The 24,535-nt window shown below is 37.9% G+C and overlaps 1 protein-coding gene across 1 annotated transcript in view; it reads left to right on the top strand.

Annotated features, from left to right (window-relative positions):
* The window catches only part of LOC139745644 (uncharacterized), a 71,159-nt gene that overhangs the window by 12,933 nt on the left and 33,691 nt on the right, over window positions 1-24,535 (top strand). The window contains exons 3-9 of the mRNA XM_071656043.1: window positions 12,127-12,216; window positions 12,858-13,010; window positions 13,827-13,904; window positions 19,143-19,220; window positions 19,711-19,773; window positions 20,773-20,850; window positions 23,222-23,329. Of these exons, the coding sequence (XP_071512144.1) occupies window positions 12,127-12,216; window positions 12,858-13,010; window positions 13,827-13,904; window positions 19,143-19,220; window positions 19,711-19,773; window positions 20,773-20,850; window positions 23,222-23,329 (648 nt within the window). The remainder of the gene's footprint in view (window positions 1-12,126; window positions 12,217-12,857; window positions 13,011-13,826; window positions 13,905-19,142; window positions 19,221-19,710; window positions 19,774-20,772; window positions 20,851-23,221; window positions 23,330-24,535) is intronic.

Here is a 24,535-nt window from a genome sequence, read left to right on the forward strand (position 1 = left end):
CATTATGATGTACATTGTATGTGCATGATACGCGCAATCTTCACATGTGAATTTTTGGTACGCTTTTGGTACCCTTTTGGAGCACATCAGGAAATGGTTTGAACACTTTTGGCAGGGTTCAGTTCGTAATGGTACACTGGAGGAGCGTTCAAGCATTCCTCTGGCACGGATTCGGTATGGTTCGGTTCGCTCTATGAGAGCGCTTGAATGCACCCTTGATATTGAGTTATCCAAGGTCAAAGGGCATTTAAAAATGTGAAAAGAATGTCAAACGTTACCTGATGTGTGAGCAAATAATAATGCAAATGCTGCTGTGTAGTTCATAGAATATCTCATCCTAGTACTGATGCCAGGTATGAATGAGGGCCAAACTGGTTTTGTTCCTGTCTTTGAACAGACCTCTGAAGTTGTTTTTGTGTACGAAGAAAATATGAAGAAAAGAAATAAAAGAATAAAGAGGGTACTCCTCCCTCCAATAGCTATGTTGACAGATATGGTCCAGGAAGGAAGAAGGATGTCTGTAATGGCTGCCTTCTCTCTGACCTAACACTTGTTGAATTGAGCAAAATAGAATCTAAGTCATAGGAAGAGGAGATGCATGCAACATAAAGCCTTGTTATGTTTGTGTACGTGTGTTTGTTAACCACATACCTCCTCCTCCTCCTCCTTGGCTTTTCTCTCATTGCTACTTTGACCCACAATGACTCCTCTTACTTCTCTTCCTGGCTGGATGCTCAATTCCTTCAGCTTATTTTTGCAGGGCTGCATAAACTTCCCATTCGGACAGGGCGTTGGATGGGCCAGATGTCTTGTAGTATCATCTTCTAGAACAATTTATCATGTGTGCCAGGGAGGTGAAATTTGTGTCTTGGTGGGCACTGTTAGATGGAATGTGGAGGATACAATCAATTTTAATATAAATAAAGGATGATGAAAAACTCACAATCAATTACAATACACAATCATTTCAAGAGGAAGTGTGCCTTTCTGAAACAAGTGTATGGAGTCAATAATACAGAATAATCAGTGAAACAATCCATGACATTTGCAGAAAATATGACAATCCATTCATTTCAAAAGCTGAAATTTTAAATTCATTATTAATTCCAATTGTTGCCTGTTCGCAGTATAAATCTACAACAATTTGTGATGTCACACTAATAGACTGATGTAAAGAAGATATAAAGGTAGTGTCACAAATATTTGTTTTTCTCGTGCATTGAATAAGCACACGACCTGGTTGCTGTTCATTTTCCTTATATCAGTAACAGGTAATGGGAACATTCACTTTTTATTAATAATGGACATTTGTACAATTATCTTATAGTTTCTCTACAAAGAGAAAGCAAAACACATTGCTTTCTGCATTCATTGAATCCAGTGTGTTTGGAGTGTGGTGTTATAAGGAGAGTCATCCACAGGAAAAGAGTCATTTTTTCTGTTTGGGAGGGACACCTTTTACCATTAATCTAATTTTACATCTTTTCGTAAGATCTTTAATTCAAGCCATTTTATTTGTCTCAGGAATTCCTGAAATCTATTCCAATTCAAAGAAATTTACATGCAAAAAGTAAATGCTTAGATACCTAAAGAAAAATGAAGTCTGCTTCCTGGAATCCCTTGTAATTAGTACACCATGCAGATTATAATATCACCCCACCAAGTGAAGTTTTGTTGAGGTTTAGCCAGTGAGATTAACATCTACCTGAGATTATTGGTATGGCCTTGCTATATCCTGTGTGCATTCAGCCATCGCACTATCAGCTGCATGCTTGGCAGTTGTCCAATAATACAGTGTATTCTTCCAATATCTCCTAGGCATGCTTAGTATACATTACAATGTCTTTCTGGCTTTTGTTTTTGTTTTTGTTTTTCAAATAAAAAAGATAGTACCATGCTATGAGCCACAGCACTCTGTCTTATCATTGTAGCCAACATGTCCCTCAAATAAAATCTTTTGACACATGTAAATGAAATATCTGTAGCCAAAGTTTGGAGATACTTTATTCAGCCATTGTAGAATGGAGCAATGTCAAATTGTGTGGCCCACAAAGGCAATGAGGTGAATATTTCTGCACAAATTCTTGGAGCAAACATATTGTTGTGTGCATGGGAGAAAGACGTGTTATAAACATAGTTCAAAGAAAGTGTGCCCGGAAGAACAACGCAAACACTGGCAAGGCCCATAAGTGTAACACGCGCCTTGCTTGCATTAATGTCTTTCTCCCGGACACACCTTCTGTGAATCATGTACATGTATGTTGACATCGTTGTCACGGGCACATGATGATATGGGGCATGTGAACACTAAACACGAGTGTTTAACACCACTGTTTAGTAATACTTGAATAGCAAATATGAAAGACAAATGATTTGTCTTCTTGGAGTTTGACAGTGTTTGCAATCCATTCGTTCAGGTGCATTTACATTGTACAATTTGTACATCAATTAAAAGTGTCAATATTATGGCATGTTGATTGCTGGGATGATAAAAAAGCTGAATGGTAAAGATGGTTTGGATTATTCCATTTTAGGAGTAAAATTAGAGAACTTCATAAAATTGCTTGATGTAGCTCTCAATATAACATGCTATGAACTGAGCTTATAGCTGATGCAAGCATATAAAGTTTCTTTGTCCAATCAAGTATTCAACTGAATGGCCCACATGGCTCAAAGACTCTTTTTTTTTGTGCAAAATGTTGTGCCATGAACATCTAACCTTTGAGTAATGTCAGAAATAAAAATGCTCATCATTTGTAACTGTTTTGATGACTGTTAATAGATCCACAGACTCATAATTTGACCCACTGTTTGCATCCAAAACTTCACCACACATTATATGACAAAGCAATTCAAAGTCAGTGAGTCTTTGGTCAGCAAATATCATAACCTACCAGTAGTTTAGAGAGAGAAGTGTGATTAGGATTTGGTCAGGCAAAGTTTGACCTCTGTTGCTGCAGGCAATGTCATCTTAGGGTGAGAGAATTGTATCAGGGTCAGGCAGTGGGTCAGGCATGGTGTGAAATCCTCTTGGTAACCAGATCATTTTTTTGAAGCCGTGCACCTTCTGTCTTTAGGCAGAAGTTTAAACCTCTATTTTTTTAGTCCACCTTCATGAAGAGATGACTTATGAGGAGTTGCAAAAATGAAAATTGACAGTAACAAATGTGACACTAAGCATTAAATTTTAATGCTGTTCTTCTTTATATTTATTTTTTGAGGGGATTTAACCTCCTTTTCTTAAAAGCTTAAAGGGATCTCTCTTGCCATGATACATGAAGACTAATCAGCCTCAGTGGGCCATGATGAATCAGCTTTTGATTGAAAAGTCTCATGATACCTGGCTGAATCAATTTGAAACTCATACTATATAACTTATTCCATCCTTAGATTGTTGCATCCAGATGTCCACTTGTAATCACGGAAGAAGACTGTAGCAAACCGCAAACCCCCAGACAGATTGGGTTGTGCTGTCCCTGACCAAGGTGGTTGTTGAATCTGCATCCATCTCTTCCATTGATGAAGAACCCCTACCAGGCAGCCTCCAGCAGTCTGCCTATTACTCCACAAAAAAAGAAGAAAAAAAATTCTCCAGCAATCTCTGAAATGTTGAAAATGATGACCTGAATATGTCCATCTTTGAGATCCATTAACTTTGATTCTCATGATCGTAGAGTAATTAAGGCATCATTGTACATAGACTGCTTATGGAATGGCTCTAGCTTGCATTTCCCCAAGATCTGAATCAAATTTTCTGTGATGGATTATTGTGTATCATCACATTACATGTAATATAGCTCAAGTCACACAAAATTTTTCTTATCCAGTATACGTCTCTTAGGGTCATTGACTTGCAAACCAACAAAGTTTCAATATCAATGTATATTTTATTACTCTTTGAATACCAATTGACCTTCTGGCTACAAATTCTTCAAAAATCTGGGCAAATTTTCTTGCTGTGTAAGAGCCTCCTTTGCCTGTTTCTGTCCACAGTATCAAAAGGAAGTGCTGTTTGGTTTCCTTAGAACACACAAGTAGATTACAGATGTACGTATATCAATGAGACCACATTAAACCATTCCTTTTGTTGCTGTCACGGATTACATTTTTTGAAGAGAATGGGAGCAGATTAGACAAGCATTAAACAAGATGAGATTAGTTTCTAATGGACACTACTTGTATTTGATAGCAACATATCCAGAATCATTCAGAAGACAATAAACTGATGAGCAGCTGATGTAGAGCTGAATACATCATCCTATAATCTGACCAGAAAGTCTTGTTGAATAGAAGACCAAACAATTTCTTCCTCCTGACCAAGAAGCCTTGACCAGTGTAGTGTTGTTGTTTTTTTCTTTCCCTCTTTTGTAAAAAATAGAGGAGGCTTGGACAGATGTGTAGACAGCATGGGAAAAAAGGCTGCGTTTATCTAAAAACTTTTTGAGGCAGAATCACGATCCTAAACGCGTTTGAGGCATTTTCAGGGGTTAAATAAACGCTACCATGTTTTCAAACACGTTTAGAAATGCCGTTTTGAAATGCCTTTCAAAGGGCGTTTTGAAACACGTTTGAGACCACGATTGCTGTTCTGTGAGTAGATAAACGCAACACCGTTTTGAAACGCGTTTATATCTCAAGGTCAAATCCCAGCTTTTTCCGGTTGTGCTCTCTACCCATTATTAGTGTGTGACTGAGGAGGCACGTTTGGTGGTAGTCCTATACAAACGGCGCAAAGTGACACCACTCGAATCGCGATTGTATATATGGTGGTTAGATAAACACGGCTCCCCAAGAATTGCATTTCAAACCACGTTTGCAAACACTGTTCCAAACGCGTTTTGAAACGTGATTCTCTCTCTCAAGTTAGATAAACGCAGCCTTTAATAGTCTCATGTGCAAGGAGCACCAAGTCACTGTACACTGGGAGTTTGAAAGGGCTGCTGTGGGTATAATAGGCCTTTTAGACTCACAGAAACTTGTTTGTAAACATGTCTACAAACATATTTCACGTTATATTTAAGTGATATTTTTTTGATAAGTCTGAAAGCAAAGTTATATCACGTAGTCAGAATGATTTGACTTTCAAATCGCAGTTGAAGAGTAGGAGCACAGTTAAACCTTGTTGCATTGACTTTTGCCATGGTGTGTGCATGTATTTTATTAAGTGTATCCAGAATTGCATGTTTGACAGAATATGGGGTTTGCGCTACAGATTGTGTGTGGAATGTCAGCCAAGTGAACTTGCAAGTGTGGAATGAAATTTAGTTCAGTACTGCTAGTGAAGGCACTGTAAGTTGAAATTGGCTGTGAAACATTAAAGGCCCTACAAGAAACATGAGGACAAACAAGGAATTGCTTGCAAGTCTGAGCATTTGATCACATCTATGCATGGTTATAAACATGGAGATGTGGCTCATGTGTTCAGGGGGGCATTTCATGACGCATTTTGTCTGACAAAGTTGTCGGACAAATTCGCTCTCAGCCAATCAGATGCAAGGATTTCGGTAGCTTGTAACAGTTCATCAGAAAATCCGACCAAAACGCTTCATGAAATGCCCCCCCCCCCCCCAGATTCTCTGTATATACACTTATCTCTACTCCCCAGGGTCATACATGAATCCTTCTGTCAAATCTTATTACTCTATCTTGGAGTTCAAATGCTTTAAAGGGGAAATCCAGTCCAAATATAATACCCCTTTCATAAACTCATCCTCCAATTATCCGCCTAAGAATAACATCGAGGACATTTCAATAAAAAATGCGTTCACAAACTCTGAAAATTATCCGCATTATTTTTACGAGTGCCCGTCCAGAAAAAGGCGGATAATCGTCATGGTGACTGCACACGTCCCTCCTGCAGGAAAGACAGGTGACGTTTGACCGCACCCCGGCAATTATCCGCATTATTTGGGTTTGCGTTCATAAACTCCAAATCTGGTCCCGATGCTGCTATTATGCAGATAATAGAAGCGCTGGTCGAAAAAAAGCGGATTATTCTTCCCCCGCTCCGATTTTACAACCAAATGATGCGGATATTATCTGCATTATTGAGTTTATAAAAGGGGTATAAGTTAGTCTGATAAGAAAGAGTAAGATATTGTGAGTTCAAACAGTAAAATTTAGATCAAAATCTTGTGAAAAATATTTCATCTTCAGTAATTACACCTGTTTATGAGTTGAAGACATTTGCAGTCAGACATTGGATGCTGGTCTCAGCAGGAGAAAAATGAAATACAAACTGTAGTTTGAAAGTCAAATTTTATACCTGCAGCAGTGCTCCCAATGTAAATCTAATGGTATGAAATTATGGATCACTAAAACTAGAGTAAGGTAAGAATGGTGGTTGCAAAGATTGTCATGATTGGCACCTTCTCTTTCGATAGAGACGGACTACCTTTATATGTCTTTGTTTTTTGAGAATATTACCTTCAAAGGGGATGGTTAGTAACTGATCAGTGAGAATCAGTGGGAATGCTGGGGGATGATTGTTCCAATCCTTGTGGGATTTATTTAAGAGTACATTATATATAGGACCTATCTATTGTGTGAAAATTATTTGCTTCAGAATGGTCTCATATTCAAGTAATGTGCAATTTAATGTTAACGATCGCCCCGTCACTGTACAGGCATGCTAACCTGGAAACATTAAATTGCACATTACTTGGATATGAGACCATTCTGAAGCAAATGATTTTCACACAACAATAGATATATAATGTACTCTTAAATGAATCCCACAAGGATTGGAACAATCACCCCCCAGCATTCCCACTGATTCCCACTGATCAGTTACTAGCCCATCCCCTTTAATATTTTTTTCTTGTATAGAGATTTGGAGCTCCTTTACATCGATGAGTCATGCACTGTGTATTTGCCCTTGTCCATGAAGAGTATGGAGTGAAAGTATTTCTTTCACATTTTAAAGGATTGAAAATTGGCATTGATTTCATAGATCCTCCCCCCCCCCCCCCAAGATGGATAACCTGCACCTAAGAACCAGAGATCTGTACTCAACAAGATACATGCAATATGTTGTATCTAGCTCTACTGTGAAGAATGTGGATTTTTGTCATACCGTCACAATTCAGAATGTTCTGCTAGAACAAATGGTGGGTGGGGTGAGAAGAAACTAAATGTCAAATTAACAAGTTTTCCTTGTATTTTTTCTTTCCTTCCCCCCACACTAGTCACAAGAGAACTGAAACCCTAAACAACCAAAAAATGTGTCTAGACATTGTCCCACAGTCTAGACAAGATGGAATGATATTTGCATCAGTTCTGCCTGAAGTCATCATTGATTTGTTTTAGAAACCCATTTCTTTTATATACCGGTATTATATTTTACTACTGGCTGATTTGGAAAAGCATTTAGAAAGTACCATCTTCCTGCCCTTCCTATGTGGATGGCTCTGAAATTTATATTCTGTTGACTTTTTGCAAGGTAATGGTACTTTGTTAGTGGATAAGACGCCCCCACAGTTGCAAGTACAATGTTTACAAGAACAATACCAGAAATCTCTATACTTAAAAAAAAATGCTTCGTGACTGTCCTGTTTTAACAGTGGTGTTGACATGTACTGTGTCTCCTTCATGGTTTCCTGTGATGCAAAATTATTGCTACAAAAACAAACTGTAACTGTAACTTTGTCTCATAAAATTGTGGCCTTTTGATGATTAAAGCTGCAACTTCTCATATAATTTTTGTTCAGGTGGGCCAGCTCAATAATTTTCATGTGGAAATGTTTGTTTGTCTTAAAGAATGACTTCACTCTCTGAAAAGCTTTGCATTAAAACTAATGCATCAGTAAAAATCAAAATTAAAGTTTGATTTTCCTTGAAAAAAAAAAATGATTTCAGTTGCCACCCACATGTAATGAAACATTTCTGCTCGAAAAAAGTTTTTAACAAACATGACACTGTCGTCACATCAGAGTAGTGGCATGTTTGGAGATGAATTCTACATATCTTCATGCTTTGAACTGCCCTAGATATGCAATCATGCAGTGTATTTCTAGTCCTGCTATTCAAAAATACAAAGTGAATAAGAGTAAGAAGGAAAAAAAAATGTGTCTAGAATCTGTAATATTCTGAACATTTTTGATATGCCCAAGTCCAAAATTTCAAAATTTTCTTGCAGGCACAGAGCTTAACCAATAGAAAATCATGCAAAGACAATCTACAGCTTAGGATCACTATGACCCAAAGATAGTACAACATGCAGAGTGCGCTGTGAACACTGAAATATCATCTTTGCTATGTACCAAAGTCACACATACCTTGCACTGTCTCATTCAAGGTAAGCAACCCTGATGTAGTAGCCTCAAAAACATGGTCAGGATGTGAGGGTTTTAGAGGGTTAATAGGATCCAAGATTTTGAGGACCAGGGTCATGCGGGGAGTGTTTCCAGGGTAACAGATGTACACATGTAGCATAGGATCTGGAGTTGAAATTAAAGATGCATTTATCTGAAAAAATTCTGAGGCAGAATCACAATCATAAACACGTTTTTCGGTATTTCTAGGCAATTGATAAACACAACTGTGTTTTTAGACATGGTTAGAAACACCAATTTGAAACACCCCCCAAAAGAGGGCGATAAAGCACGTTTGAGACTACGATTGTCTTTCTTCAAGGAGATAAATGCAATGCTGTTTCGAAATGGTTTATATCTCCAAGCTGCCCAGGTCAACGTCCGGCTGTTTTTGGTTAAAAAAGAAAAGAAAAGAAAAGTGTATGTCATTCATTTTTCTTTCGTACTCATTGTTAGTGCGTGAATGATGAAGGCAGGGTTTGGTGGTATGCTGTTGACCTCTACTTCCTGGGTCAAATTGCGCAAAGCAGGTGTGCAGTGACAATACTCGAATCACGATTTTAGATGGTAAAATAAATGTGGCACCACGAGAATCATATTTCAAACCACGTTCATAAATGCTATTCGAAACACAGTTTGAAATGTGATTCTCTCACTCGAGTTAGATAAACGTAGCCTTAAATAAGTTGGGAATTATTAATCTACAGTCCAGACACAATGTAAATGTGATTACACCATTAGACCCAAAACATTTTTCCTTCTTTCAGCAAAGAAAGTTCATTCCCCAGAAGGCCTACATGTATGGAAAACATACTCATCATAATTGTCCCCAGCATGATAAGCGGGCCACAGCAGTAGTCCAGGAACAGTTCACTCCATAATCCTGTGGATTTGCAATGCATTCATTCCAGTGTCACATTTCCTCATGAAATAGTTCCACAATGGCCTCACCCCCAAGTGTACATTTGTGGGTTGCCATGACGATGTGCATGATACACCAGGTTGCCCCTAAGTGCATCAAACTCTGAGACACACCCTCCTGTGTCGGTGACAATCAGCATGATGTAAACTGTGAGTTCATTTTGTGGCTTGTAAAGGATCAAATGGTGCCTTACATTGCCCTCTCATGCTCTCTCTGGGGATGGATTATGGTCAAAGGTTCTTTGCCTTTGTATTGAAAGCAGATGGGATCTGCTCTTTCTCCACCAAACTTCCATGCCACATCTGATTGGGCATTGTCCCCATCTCGTTTTCAGTGCCTCTCCCGCGATGAAAATTCCTCTGGAATCCAATTTCACCTCTCATGTGGGACCCCTCTCACTAGGGACAAAAAGAAAATAGAAGTTTTATACCAAATAGACAGTACTTTGCTCATTGTATCTTAAATTCTATTCTGAAAGATGAAGGAGGTTTGATAATAGAATAGCATTATGAATGAGTAAGATTATTGAGCCTAGCTAGATTGGAAGACTGAAGAGGAGATGATCAGGGTCAAGAAGGATCCACCCTCACCTTCTAGCCTCATTGGTAAAGTGGGATGAACCCTGGTGAGGGATCTGTGTAGCAAGAATGATTAAAAGAGTAAGAAAAGATGAATGTTTTTAATGAACTTTTCAGTATAGAGTGAAAATTCCTGCATGAATATCATTGATGAGGATGTCTTGTTCAGTGATTGTGACGTATTTAAATATTTTGTCCAGGAACCCGTAGGGCCTAATCTTTTCATGTTTTCTTGAAAACAGTTACTTTATAAAGTCTATACAAAAGGGTATAAATTATATTTAGGATTACACACATACACCAAGTGTTCTCAAATTCTAAAGGTACGAAGGTTGCTGGTTTTTTTTTGTATGTATATGTGTGTGAGTGTGTGTGTCTTAAATTGTAGCATTCTTACACCAACATATTAGGTTTCTATGTGCAGTCATTGCCATGACATTGACCAAGCCGGCCATTCTGTGCCCGATATACAACTCCCTGTCTTTGTTATTCAGATGTTCTTAAAATTTAGAGCACTCGTCTGATTTTGCTCATCTTTTGCTGGTCTGTTACCTCAACTGTACCAATTTCCTTTTGGAACAACCTGCCTGTTCTGGTTATATTTTACCACACAACCTCTCAGTCCCAATCTCCCTCACTGTCATTGTACAGTGTGCTACTGGCTGAACAATCCTAGCTTTATTACTCCACTGTCTTGTCATTACAGACTGTCCTTGTGTGAGTGTGACAAGGACAGCTTTCTACGCTCAGATTAGATGCCAAAAAATGATACAACTTCAAGAAGATATATGAGGCAAGAAAATAAACCAAGAAGAGCTGGACAGACGGTCAGAAAAATATACAAAATTCCATCGCCAGAAGCATAAACAGATCTGTCTTGAAATGTCCACATATGCAGCCAGCAAGCCAGCCAGCCAGCCGTATAGCAGGTTACAGTATGAGTGCCAAATTGTCAAATTTTCTTTCTGACCATGCCTGAATGATCATATTTGGCGGGAAATGTGAACCACTTTACAGTCGCTGATAGAAGGCTATATACTTTGTCTATGCTTGGATCCGGAATGGTAGTTACAGTGGTCCATGCATTCAATCTTTGTAAAGAGAAGAGTAAAGCAGCCCATGTACTCCGTGTGTTCAGCTTTGTTCTGACCCATTTTCTTTGCCGAGCTCAGTGCTAAGTTTGGAATTGAAGAATAGACCTTGCAACCCTCCAGCAATGTGAGCTATAGATTCAGCAAATTGTTACCTTTTAATAATTGGAATTGTAAATTAAGTAATAATTGTTACTTAATTGGAACTGTTACTTAACCAATTAACAGTATTACCACAAGGTATAACTTTATAGAAGTGCCACTACCAGTATTGTGCAGTATGAACAGGGCAGTAGTTTGCTGATGCAACATTTTTTCCTCCCACTCAGTGTTAATAGATTGACAGTTGATTAATGCAGATGGAGTCATGGTCTCCTGCAAACTTTTTGTTGAAAATGGCTGATTGTGTTTAGGAAGCACCAGTCATATCTGTATCAAGTTTTGTTCTTCCCCTCTGGGTTTGTGGGATGATTAAAACAATTGGACAATGCAATGGTCATAACCGTGGCTGTTATCTGGAGAGAAGGCAGTCACGACAGGAAAACCGCTCATGAATGCACCCCTCCCCAGACCCTGTGAACTTTGAAAGTTTGAGAGTAAACAAAGATATGATCTAACATTGTCAGCTGTGGGCTAGAAGTGAGCAGAATCTAGGTCTAACTTATCTTTGTCCCTCTAAACAAACTATAGCATATGTATGCCTGTAGACATTTTGTCGCACAAATGTACCAGTTTGACCACAAACAAAAAAAAACCCACTGATGTCCTTACATTATTGGTACGCCAGGGATGAAACACAATTTTGGGAAATGTTTTAAAATGAACAGGACTCTCTTGCTGTGTATGTGAGCCTGATTTTCATTGCAATCGATTACGATACATGCAGGACACTGTGATATTGATTGTGTACATGTACATTTTTTTTTCCACATTTCATATCTTTTTGAATTGAGATATATTGCAAGTACATCAGGGTTGAAACCTACCAAAGCAACCATCTGCTAATGCTTATCATCGCATGTTGCAAAAAAAATCATTATTTCATATTTCAACTTGCACAATGAAGTGACCATTATTAGGTACACTTTGTATAATGCAAATGTGTATTTATACAAAAACTTGCATACTACACCTTTGCAGATGCCAGTTCTCTTTTTCTTTCTTTTTTTTTCTCAAGATAAAAAAAAAAAATTGAGGAATTTTCTTGTTTGCTTATCTGGCAGGGTGAGAGGGGATATCCTGGTTTTCCTGGACCACAGGGCCCTCCTGGCTATCCTGGTGTGGAAGGACAACCTGGAATTAAAGGACAGAAGGTAAGACCAAAAGTTCTGTAAGACCTGCCTTCTGAAAAGCTATGGACTGCTTTCCAACATCTTCTGTGGAAAAGGCTAATTTTCATAAATCACTTTAGTCGTAGAATCTGTTTTTTTCATCTACAATCATAGAATGATATCAAAATCAAAGATGGTCTTGATACAAAACACAAAAACAACTAAGAAAGAAAAACACCAATGAGCTGAACATAAAGCAGTCAAGCATACCATAAACAAACATTAGATGGAAACAGATTGATTAGAAGTATCAAATACCTCCTATGCTAAGAAAACACTCAACAATGAAGACCAAGAAATCATGATATATACCTTTTAGAATGTTGTGTTGGTTTGTTGTCATCAAAATAATGTTACCTATCAAGATGGAAGATCTACTGTATAGGACTGAAGATCTATAGTGTATCTTCATAAATTTATTAGTAAAAATGACCTATGACAACTTTCTTTGGGTCGTATAAAAAATAATAAAGAAGTAAAGAGTCCTTCCAGTCCTTCAAATCCATGTCATGACAAGTAAATCAAGCCATGGAGATTGCAGCAATGTTTTCCTGTAGTGATGTTTCTTCCAGTATTGTGTTCAAGAGTTCAAATGAAATGTTACTTTCTGTGTATCCCAACAGGGAACAGCTGGACCACTTGGTGCAACGGGACCGAAAGGTTTCAGGGGAATTCAAGGTAATCCTGGTATTCCCGGAATTCCTGGGATTCCCGGAGAACCGGGAACAGAGGGACCCCCTGGGGAGGCTGGTATGCCTGGATGCAATGGAACAAAGGTATTTTTTCAGTTAAAAACCTTGCTGGTTTAAGCATTTTATACCTATTCACTCTTGATCGCAAGTATTGCATTCCCAACCTCCATTGTTGCAATTTCCCATGCATTAAATGCTGTAGAATGGGTTTCCTGTGGTATTGTGAAACCTTGAAAAGTTATCAATATTTGAAATTCTTGTTTATGGCCTCAAAAATTTATGGAAAAATATTCTGAAAATGGCTTGGTAAAATAATGAAGCATGATTTTTACTTAGTTTTGCTCATTTTGTGAATTTCCAACTTAAGTCTGACATATTTCCATCAGAGTAAATAGTATCATTCGTAATGCAACTCTTCATATTTTATATGACATTGCCGAAAGGTCATGAAGGTGTAAATTTGCATTGTTGAAAAGTCATGGAAAATAAAAGAATTTGTCAGTGTAGGAGATGCTGGAACTCTGGTTGAAACTGTCTAGATGCTGATAAGCACCCTCCTGGGGGAAAAAAAGAGAATAAAATAATTGTTCTACTGGTATCCTGTCAGCATAATTGTGTGGTTCATCACAATATCCCATCATTTAATCTCACTTTATTGCATGCAAAGGGTCTGTGGGATTTTCTTTTTTTTATTTTGTTCATTTCATCTTATCTTCCCATATTAAAGAAAGAAGAAATCATTCTCCACTGAAAAAGAATATTAGCAATTTTAGTATCACATATTATGTAAAGTTTTTATATGTATTGCATGTATTACATCCTTTCTCATTTTCTCCTTTTTTGTGTGTGTGTTTGTTTTCCCTCCTTTGCTGATCTTTTGGTTCTGCCATCATATCACAGGGAGAAAGAGGCCCAGAAGGTCCTGCAGGATTTGGACAACCAGGTAACCCAGGCCCCCAGGGACCTCCAGGACCACAGGTGAGATATGTGCACCCAACCTCATTCATTTATCTCCCTCTGTCATTTGAGTATCTTCCCATTTTAAATGTATACATTTTAATTCAATATTAATATCCTTTGTATCTTTAATTGCTCTATCATGTATAAACTGGAAAGCTGTGTGGAGATGTTCATTTCATAATGTAATGAGTCATTATGCAAATGATGTGCATCGGGAAAAGGATAGAGATTATCTAGACAAGATATATTGGTGTGCTACAGCTATGACCTTATAAGAGAGGTTAATAGCCATAAATTGGCAGTGAATTGACAATCACTGATATCCAAGTAACATGTGCCAATAGTGAGTGAAACAACATGATTCATATTACACTGTGTAGAACAGTGATTTAAGAATGTCAGTGCATTCATGAGAGAGAAAAAGAGACAGAAAGAGAGATAGAGAGAGAGATGGAGGAAAGGACAGATTAAAAAGAAAGACAAATAATGAATACTGGAAGAGCAAATCATGAAATCAGAAAGAAAATAATCTTGAGTTCCAGATATGTGTGAAAGAGAATAGTATGACAGTGAATTGACAACATGCAACAAAATATTTGAATATGAAACAAAGAAAAATTGGTTTGAGAGAGGAGAACAGATGGAAGACACATTGTGCTCACAAAATTACAACAAAAAAAAACTGACAATTTTCGCAGAAAAGTGACATATTAGAGCACAATGCCGTCTCAGAGACTGAAGAAAACAGAATTGTAAAATGTTTTTATCTCAAAATGCGTGAAAGAGTGATCAACTCGTAGTATATGGCATGGAATTGTCATCAGTGTAAATTTTAAAAGGTTTGAGATTGAATCTGCCCCACCCCACTAGAAAAAAAAAAACCTCAAATCACAGACTGTTGTCCCCTTTCTTTGTCATACCAGCCATCATTACATAGGCCATCAGGCAGAGGAGGAGACAGGCTTCTTGTTGTGTTGGTCCCTACGACCTGTTTCTCTCTTCCCACATAGAGAAAGAGAGGTTAAACTCCCTCTCAACTCTATGGGGGTTGGAATCTCGACCCGTGACAAACAAATTTGTTTCTGATGTGCCCACGAATCACAGGAGGGGCTTTGTAAGTATAAAGTCTCCAGAAGGTAGAAGGTGGAAGGGCAGTGTTTATGGCCTGCTCGTGCAAGCATGCATGTGACTGAGAAAAACACAACTGCGAGAATAGAAGATCTGCCGCAATATCTCTCCCTTTCATCTCCTCATCTGATATCAATATCATTTCATCTCAGTCTCCAGAGCAGACCAAATGTAGAGTGGAATTTTGAGAAACCCAAGTGCTGAGAGAACTATATTTGGGTTCTAAAATATGTTTCCATGTACTATCAAACAAGTATGCATGTTTATTTTTTTCCCCCTCTGCCTGCCCTCCCCCTCAAAGCCATGAATGGAAAAAAAAAATTATCTGGAGACAACAACACTGTCTGTGTTTAGAGTATGACATCACCAGTCTTCCAATTGATATCAATTTTTTCATTGTACTATTAGACCATATTTGGAACATATTTTCAAGGAAGAGTTCTGTAGGGCCTATACAGAAATTGACAAACCAAGGTACTTGGCCATAGCACATTCTTCAAACATCTTTCCCTGTGCTTATTGAAAGTGTGGCAGATATTGTCGCTTCTCGACCGTTTGGCTAAGATCATCAAAGCGTATTGCTCTCCCAAGAGGTGCAGCTATTATTTATCTTTGCCAGAGTTACAGCTGTATTAGGTAGTGTTTGCAACCTCCTGCAGCCTATCAATATTATGCTACCCTCAGTCTGTTTTTCCATGGCACTTTGGGTGCAGCTACTATAAATTTTGTTTGTGTAGATACCTCCTTTTTGTTTTGTTTCTGCTCCATAGAAATTTCAGACAGACACGCACTCATAAACAATGAGGTTGACATAAAAACAACCACATGTAGAAACAAACTGAGACTTCGTATCAATAAACAACATTGCCTTCCAGGTAGGAAAGTGTCCTTGAGACTTAAGACAAGTTGTGTCAAGAGATTGGAATGATACCACTGGTATAACAGACCATAATCTCATTCATAATAGGTGAATACTGATGTTGTTTTTTTAAAAGAAAATACCAAACATCAAGAGAAAGAGTAGTGCCTAATTCCACACACTGGCAGAAATTGATTTCCAGTCACTAATCCAACCAGTTTATAGTTGCACCTTTTTATTTGTAACTACAAGCAACAGGGGATTGATACAAATGTAGTGTAGATATGGAAAGGATTAGAACAAAAAATGAAAATATGTGGCAATCTGTAGAGTGGTGGTGGTTTTGGAACATGACCATATTTTGAGTCAGACAGACTACAATTTGTATGATTTGCGCTGCAGTCATTCCTGAATTAATCTTGAGAAGAAGGAAATGGAGAAAAAGGAAATATTTACTCACTGGCATTTGTAAATGCATCTCCAACAAGGTTGGACATTCATGGAGAACATTCATCTTCAAATCATTAGCCATGCAATTTGACAAATGGTTGGTTGACTGGAGAGATGTTTAATAACCTAGAAAAAAAAAAGAGTGAGTCATGTATGCAGCAGCCAGTATATCATAGTGCAGGTGAGGAGAACTGTGGGATCCATTTCCTGCTTGTGAAACCAACCACCTCAACAATATCCTGGATGCGGAATGGCCGCTTTTCATCAGGGACGATAGCGGGCCAAACGACAGGAAGGAGGCCATATAAATATTCCTGTTCCTCTCATGCAGACATGGCAAAATATCAGTCAGTGTTTGGTTAAGAGATGTCTAGTCCAGCTCTGTTTGTGGTCTCATCAGTCAGATAGACCGGATGGATAGAGTTTGTGATTGGACCATTTTGATGTCTTTTGATCCAGATATCTGACGAGATAAGCCAAACTGTCACTATCAAAGGGCAAATGTGATTTTGTTGTGTCTGCAGTATGATTGTAAAAATGTGTACATACACTGTACATGCAGGACAGAAGCCATGTGTTAGTCAGCCTAGAAAATATCAACAACAGATTTTAAAGGAGGAAATAAGGGAAATAAAATTGAGAAAGTGAAAGATGGAACAAAAGAGAGAGAGTTTTTTTTTGTGTGTAAGCCTGTGTGTTTTGTGAGAGAGAGGGAGATAGAAGATGAAAGTTGAGAACTCATTGGGAAAGAGACAGATTATACGATATCAAAATAAAAATGTATGAGTGTGAATAAACTGAGGGCAAAGAGTGTTGTGAGATTGAAACAATAGAGAGGGAATTCCCCCAATGGGATTTGATATAGAACTAGGAAGATTGTGAATTTATGCTGTCTCAATAAAAATTTTGAAGCCAGCAGATCAGAATATTACCAATTTTATGAAGCCAAATTTAGGCCTATCACGACTGCCAAATGCATTCTGCGTTTTTCCCCAACAGATATTGATTATGATTATAACTATGAGCGCATTTGTCGCAGCAATTTGTCAAAGATGTCATCCTTTTTTTATGCCTCCGCCACGAAGTGGTGCCGGAGGCATTATGTTTTCGGGTTGTCCGTCCGTCCGTCCTTCCGTCCATCCGTCCTTCCGTCCGTCCGTCCTTCCGTCCGTCCGTAATGAATTTTGTGGACAGGGTAACTACCAAAACCTTTTGAGGTATCGTAATGAAACTTGGCATGTATGTGTATTAGGGTGTGAAGTTGTGCCTATCAACTTTTGGGTGCACATGCTCAAGGTCAAAGGTCAAAAGGTCAAGGTCAAATGCCTAAAATTTCACTATTTCCCCCATATCTATGCAATGCCTGAAGATATTTTCTTGAAACTTAGTGTGTACATGTATTACTCAATTAAGATTCTCTGGTAAAAGTTTGGGGTCATGAGGTCAAAAGGTCAAGTAAAATGTTCAAATTTCACTTTTTTCTCTGTATCTTGGAAATTGTTCAAGGTATCTTCATGGAACATAATATATGCGTGTACTGACTGGCAGTGGTTATCTAGGGAATTTAGGGATCATGGGGTCAAAGGTCAGGGGTCAAAGGTCAAGGGCAATACTTCAAAATTGTACTATTTTCCTTAAATGCAATGCCAGCCGGATTATTTTTTTAAGTTGATGTATGCATGTATAACCCAATAGAGATTCTCTGGGATTTTTTTTTTTTTTTTTGCCAAGAAGGTCAAAGGTCAAAAGGTCAAAGATCAAGTGAAAGTGCTGAACTTACTTCGTTCTCCATATCTCGGACGTGGCTCAAGTTGTCTTGAAACTTAGTACTTTGTATTTATGTATGTTCTGCCTGACAGTGATTCTCTTATAAATCAAAGGCCAGATGAAAATGATAACAATTTACTGTTCAATACAGAAATTGCACTTTTTCTCCACACCTTGAAAATTACTCAGTGCATAAACTTATGAAAGGGTCAAAGTCAAGTTAAAGTTCTTAAATCCCCAAATACATGCTCTCATATTCATCCAATTAAACATAGGTCAAGGAAGGTAAACATTCAATACATTTGTGACAAACATGTCATTTTAATATTTTGCCAATTTTGTGAAAATGTAATCACACATTGTCCACATGTACTATAGACCTATTAGGAGAATCATGCATTATGGCGGAGGCATACCAGTCGCCATAGCGACATTTCTAGTTTTCTTTTTACTGCTGCTGTTCTTCTGTAAGTAATTTGGTCTTGTACCAGACAAAGCTTTGATTATTGCTGCATGTGTCATCTGTTCAGTTTAGAAATGAATCTCCAAAGGGAAAGAGAAATCTAGTTAAATGGATCCTCTGTATAAAGAGGAGAAGCTGTATCAAGGAACTGATGCACTTAGCTGCATAACCCAGTGAGCAGCAGTCAGATTGGTCTCATTGGAATGATTTAAATTTGTTTTCCTCAAATAATGTCAGTGTCATTCAGTTTGAATGTAATCAAAAATTATCTGCAGAGACTGTTATTTCTTGCAACCAGGTACAACTCGGTTTGGAAAAATCCAAAATATCACCAAAATTTGGCAGCATCTTAAGTCTCGTCTTGTCACAAATGCAGGATTTCCAGCTTCAATATTTCAAATGCATTTCTTACCAGCGCATTAAAAACCATCATTGCTCAAGTAGAGGGAAATTTATTGATTGTCAAAACAAGATTTGATGCATGCATGCTGTCAGAAAGAAATTATACTAGGAAAGAATGGGCATAATTGAGTTGGGAAAAAGTCAAGATATTGTGAAAAATTGTGTTGTGTTCTTCTTTCATCACCAGGGCCTTCCAGGGGACCCGAGTCCAGTGGTAGCAGGCATCAAAGGAGAGCCAGGTCGAGATGGAAGGGATGGAAATCCGGTGAGAAGAAAATGAAACCAAGAACTTGTACCTTAGTGAAAATATCCCTTTAGTTGGAAAAAAACCCCAACTACAATGATACCATATATTGAATTTTTATCTATGAACAAGTAGATGTTGAAGTGATATGTTTACATTATCAGCAGTTTCTTGTAATGTAATAGTTGATGTTCATATTGTAGATATGTGCTTAAAAGAAGAATGATGATATGAAATACTTGATGTAAATTTCAATTTGCACCAGCTGCAAGTAAAAGTTGAATAAACTGGTATGAAAAGGGTAGAGGTATAAACAATTTATTTGTTTGCAGACATCTAAATGTTATTTCCCTTTGCCTTTGCCTTGAGAACTTTTTAGAATACTGACAATGAAATACTATGTGCTAAATTCTATGTCACAACTAAATGGCGAAGAGATTGTAATAAAATGATAATCTTGTTTGAATGATGGTTGTCCTGTTTTGTTTTTGTATTGTTCTTCCTGCAATAGGGCAATCCAGGAATAAACGGCCAGAATGGACCGAAAGGTGACAGAGGGGAGCGAGGTTCTTTTGTAAGTGACAAACATAGTGACTTTATCCTTACTGTCATGATTCAGCACTGTATCTATAGGCGCGGTCAGACTGGTAAAAGATCTAGAAGTTTAAGATCGCGAAGTCTTCATGATCTTTTGTTATATTGTCACACTGGCAGCCAAACTTGGATCAAAAAGTTTGGGTCATTGGTACGTGCGCGCAAGAAAGAACAAAGAGCGCGCCGTCCGATTTCTTGAGATTGTGATGTAACAATGCACATCTGTACATGACAATGGCCTCGCATTTCGGAGACACCGCCTGCAAACAAATCGAGAAGTTTGACGGGGTGAAGGAAATATCCCTAGGTGGAGTGGGAAGTTTCGCAAGAAGTTTTGCGAGAAGTTTGCAGTCACACTGGCAAAACTTCGGGATCTTAAAGATCTTAAAGAACTTAATCTTCTCAATCTTTTGCAAGTCTGACCGCACCTTATATGGAGACTAGGGCTGAAGTTTTAGACCAGACAACTGTGCACTGACATTGGGAATTTGTGTCATCAATGATAATTGAAGTGACAGTCTGGTAGAATGTGGTGGGGTAACAAATGAATGATAAGAAAGTATGTTGACAAAGAAAAATACAGAAGGAGATGATTTTTTTTTTTAAGAAGAAAGCATTGAAGGAGAAAATAAAGAAGATGATGAAAAAAAAACTGAAAAAGAAAAATAGTCACTTGAAGCAGTATTTGTGCATGACTTCCATAACAAGCAATCATGATACCAACAGAAATGTGCCATAATCATCCACTTTCCTAAGTATCAACCTGGGAACTGCACACAACATTCGTGTTCTGTGAATGATTGGTCATTTACAGTCATTTACAGCCTGTTAGCTTGGAGTGGGAGAACATACTCCATTGCAAGAAAACATGATACCACCAGCCTATGGACATTTATCAAACTACATGCATATGTCTGACTAGGTGTCTGTCCACTTACTTTATCTTTTCTTCTTCTCTTTTTTACCACAATATCTACAGGGTCCAAAGGGTGACAAGGGATTCAAGGGTGAACCTGGAAGTAACTGTGTGGCCTTTGCCCCGCAAAAGGGTGAAAAGGTAAGATACCGAAGCTCCCTGTTTCTGTGAGAGGGAGATGCTAACTATGTATTTACCATTGGCAACTTGTTATGTATACCATCCATAGCATTCCGGGTTACGAATAGGGTTATGCAGTCCAACAATTAACTTTAAAAATTTTGAGGAGATAATGAAAACTGTTAAGCACAAGTTGTCATAATTATTTGTTCTGGTCTGTCTATCTTAATATCATAGTGCACCAACAATATGCAAACAGGCAATGTTTGCATTTAGTGTTTGAATATAGCGGCGAGGGAGAAAGAGACTCAAATCATTAAAAATGAATATTGTTCTCAATGCTGTTATTTGGGACAAGTAAAAAACAAACAAACAAACAGATCTACACCAGGAAAGTCATTAAAACATTTGAAGACAAAACTATTTTGTTTTCTTTTTTTCTGTAGTACACTGTACTAACAATGCAGTGAATGTTTGTTCTTGGTTTCACAGCATGAATGGGTTGTGGAGTTGTATTGGCTTCTTTATGCCATTATGTTATTTTTCTAAATGATCATATCCCATGCCAAGCAAATGTTAAACAACACCTTTAACTACAAATGATCATGTTGATGTAATGCCCATAACTCTTTGCTCATTCTAAAAATAAATTGTGCTTTCAAGATGTTAGCTTCTTAATGATGAGAATTTCTAATTAGCAGTATGTCTATTTTTGTAAGCAATTTCTTCATCTGTTATTGTGAATGTATTGACACTTTGGATGTAGAAGGGACATCAATTCTTTTCATTTATAGCAGTCTTTTACATTTGGTGTAAGAACATCAAATAGATAGAAATATGTGTTGAAATCCTACACTGTATTTAAAAAAAAACAAAAAACAAAACAAAACAAACACTTCTGCATTAAGCCTTGTCCTTGTTTTTAGATTAGTTACAAAACTGTAACAAATGCAAACAGAAGGAAACTGACCAGAAATGAATATAATTCATTAGTTGAAAGCTGAGCAAAGAAAATGGGATTCCATCGGGATTCGAACCCAAGACCTCTGGATGCTAGCCCGGTGCTTTACTGACTGAGCTATAGGAAGCCCTCGTACAGTGTTCGTCCCAGAAACCCTCAATTCTCAAAGCTTGAATGGACAGAAGCTACAACCTTATATGGCAGTGTGTATGTGTGTGACACACATGCACACACTTAAACCTGACATAAACCTGAAGGATAATTCAGCTTGGGGATAAATGCGAGGGATCACCAAAGTGATGCAGCTTTTTGAGTTTGTAGCATATGCAAACAGAAGGAAACTGACCTGAAATGAATATAATTTATTAGTGGAAAAATGAGCAAAGAAAATAAGATTTCATTGGGATTCGAACCCGAGAACTCCGAATGCTAGCCCAGTGCTCTACCGACTGAGCTATAGAAAGACTACTGTAAAAGTGGATATTTTCGCGCGACTAATTTTTCGCGCTCGGCCGGATAAGAAGAGTTTCGCGTGTTTTTAATTCCGCGGTATCAAGACATCAACTACAGGAACATATGGCAAGGAGAAATATTCGCGTGCTTTTATTTTCACGCTAGTTTCTGATTGCGCGAAATGCGCGAAAATTTCAACACCGCGAAAATTTCCACTTTTACAGTAGTTACAAAACTGCTCAACAATACACAACAATAGTTACAAAACCGCTCAATAATACAGTTGCAATGCAATTTGTTGGTTAATTATTACTTGTATTCCTGTTAGAAAATTATTGCTTTCATATGAGACTGATAAATTTCATAACATTGTTTTAAATCAAATTATATTGCTACCGTATATAATATTGGCAATGTGTTTTATGAATACCGTTGGTTGCACATACATGTATGTTACTTGTATATGTGTGTCTGTCTGTCTGTCCAGACTTTAAGTTTAAGGTCAAAGACAAAATTCTGTCATATCACTGTTTATTCACTTTATGTATCACTTTGAAGAAATCACACACAAAAAAATTATCCCATTTGAGTAAAATACATCTGTATGTATTTTTTTTTTATTTCACCTTACTCTATCATGGACTTTTCCTTAAAAAAAAAAAATTGTTTTGACTGCTGTCTGAGAAGCCTAAGAATTGTTTCTCTTTCAGGGTGATCGTGGCCCTCCAGCTTCATTCTGCCCTCCGGGGAAGGGTGGAAGGCCAGGTGAAAAAGGTGAAAAGGTACTAACTTTGAAGCCAAGTTATTTGCAGTTGTTTGACAGGAATGGACTTGATGTGCTGTGGAAAGGGATAGAGAGAATTTGCTTGTGCCTCCCTATTCACAGTCAACAGGAGAAAAGAAGAAAAGAAACCATGCACGTTGTGTTGTTTTACTTTGTCATTGCACAAATCTTTCCACCCAAACATGACCAAATAGGGTGTAACCGGTCCCCCAGGAATACCAGGGACACCGTGCGAACAACAAGCGGGAGGAGTCAACGAGTCAGAAATTGTTCCCGGTGCAAAGGGAGATAAGGGCGATCAGGTAACCCCAAACTTACCATACCCCACCACCACCACTACCACTACCACCACCCCCACCACCATCACCATCACCATCACCACCACCACCACCACCACCGTCATGCACAAACACTTTCTTCATCACCTGTGCCATCTCATTTGTGTGATGATTCTCGCATGGTTGTTAGGCCACATGGACCATCAGTACCATCAAAGTTCCTGAGTTTGGTTCATCTCCTCCATGTCACCCTCCTTTGATTTTTGAGTAGAAGTACTGTGTGACAAATTTTGTTTAATTGAATGGCTTTAAGCCAAGTGATGTAAAAATACAGAAATCAAGAATTGATGTTTTGTGGTGTGTTTTTATTTTCAATTAGGCATTCATGATGACAGGTCAAGCATTGCATGCATACCTCAGTAATGTCTTTCAATTCGTATTTATGTGCATATTCATATTTCGATATTTCCATTGAATAGATATAAATTACATTTTGTTGTTGGTCTATTCCTATCCAAAAACCAACAAAACAAGACAAAGATTCATCAGGAAATGTACATTTCTATGCCTGTAGTTGAAAAGTGTTGCAGGCATTGTGTTATCTGTCTGTCAGACCATCAATTTCATCTTGCATCTTGCTGCCATGATTTTAGAAAAAAATGCTCATTTGATTTTCATAATTTCTGGCCCAGGTATGCTATATTGATTTTGGCCATAATCCTGTGAAGTCCCCTGAACTTTTGCTAAGAAAAGCATTTTCAGCTATGGCTTTATTGGGGAATGTCTAGTGACAGTGTTATGAAGCAAGAAGGGTGGATATAAAAAAACAATTATTTCCTTGAAATTATAATTGTGATAGGTCCAAGGTCATTGTATATTTGCGAGCAAATGCCATTTTAGACATGACTTTAGACAGGCATGTCCATTGATGAAAAAAGTTGATGGGCAGGCAGAATCAACAGTGACTTAAACGAACATGTTAGCGATATGATAGGTCAATTTCGAAGGTCACTGCACTGTGGTTTGATTTGTCATCCTCCAGCCATGACATAAGCTGTGAATGACCAGTGATAAAAAGGATCTAAATGAATGGATAATTAGTTGCCTACAATGAAAAGGACCAAAGACAAGGTCAAAGGTCACCAAAGTGAGCAGAACTATTATCCTTTGCCTGTAGATTCTACCAGATAAAAGTCATGTGATAATTTCATATTGTGTAAAGACTGGAAT

Source organism: Diadema antillarum, unplaced genomic scaffold, assembly GCF_040938485.1.
Source record: "Diadema antillarum isolate AM-2024a unplaced genomic scaffold, OU_Dant_1.0 seq00001281_RagTag, whole genome shotgun sequence".
In the NCBI taxonomy this organism is placed as follows: Eukaryota; Metazoa; Echinodermata; class Echinoidea; order Diadematoida; family Diadematidae; genus Diadema; species Diadema antillarum.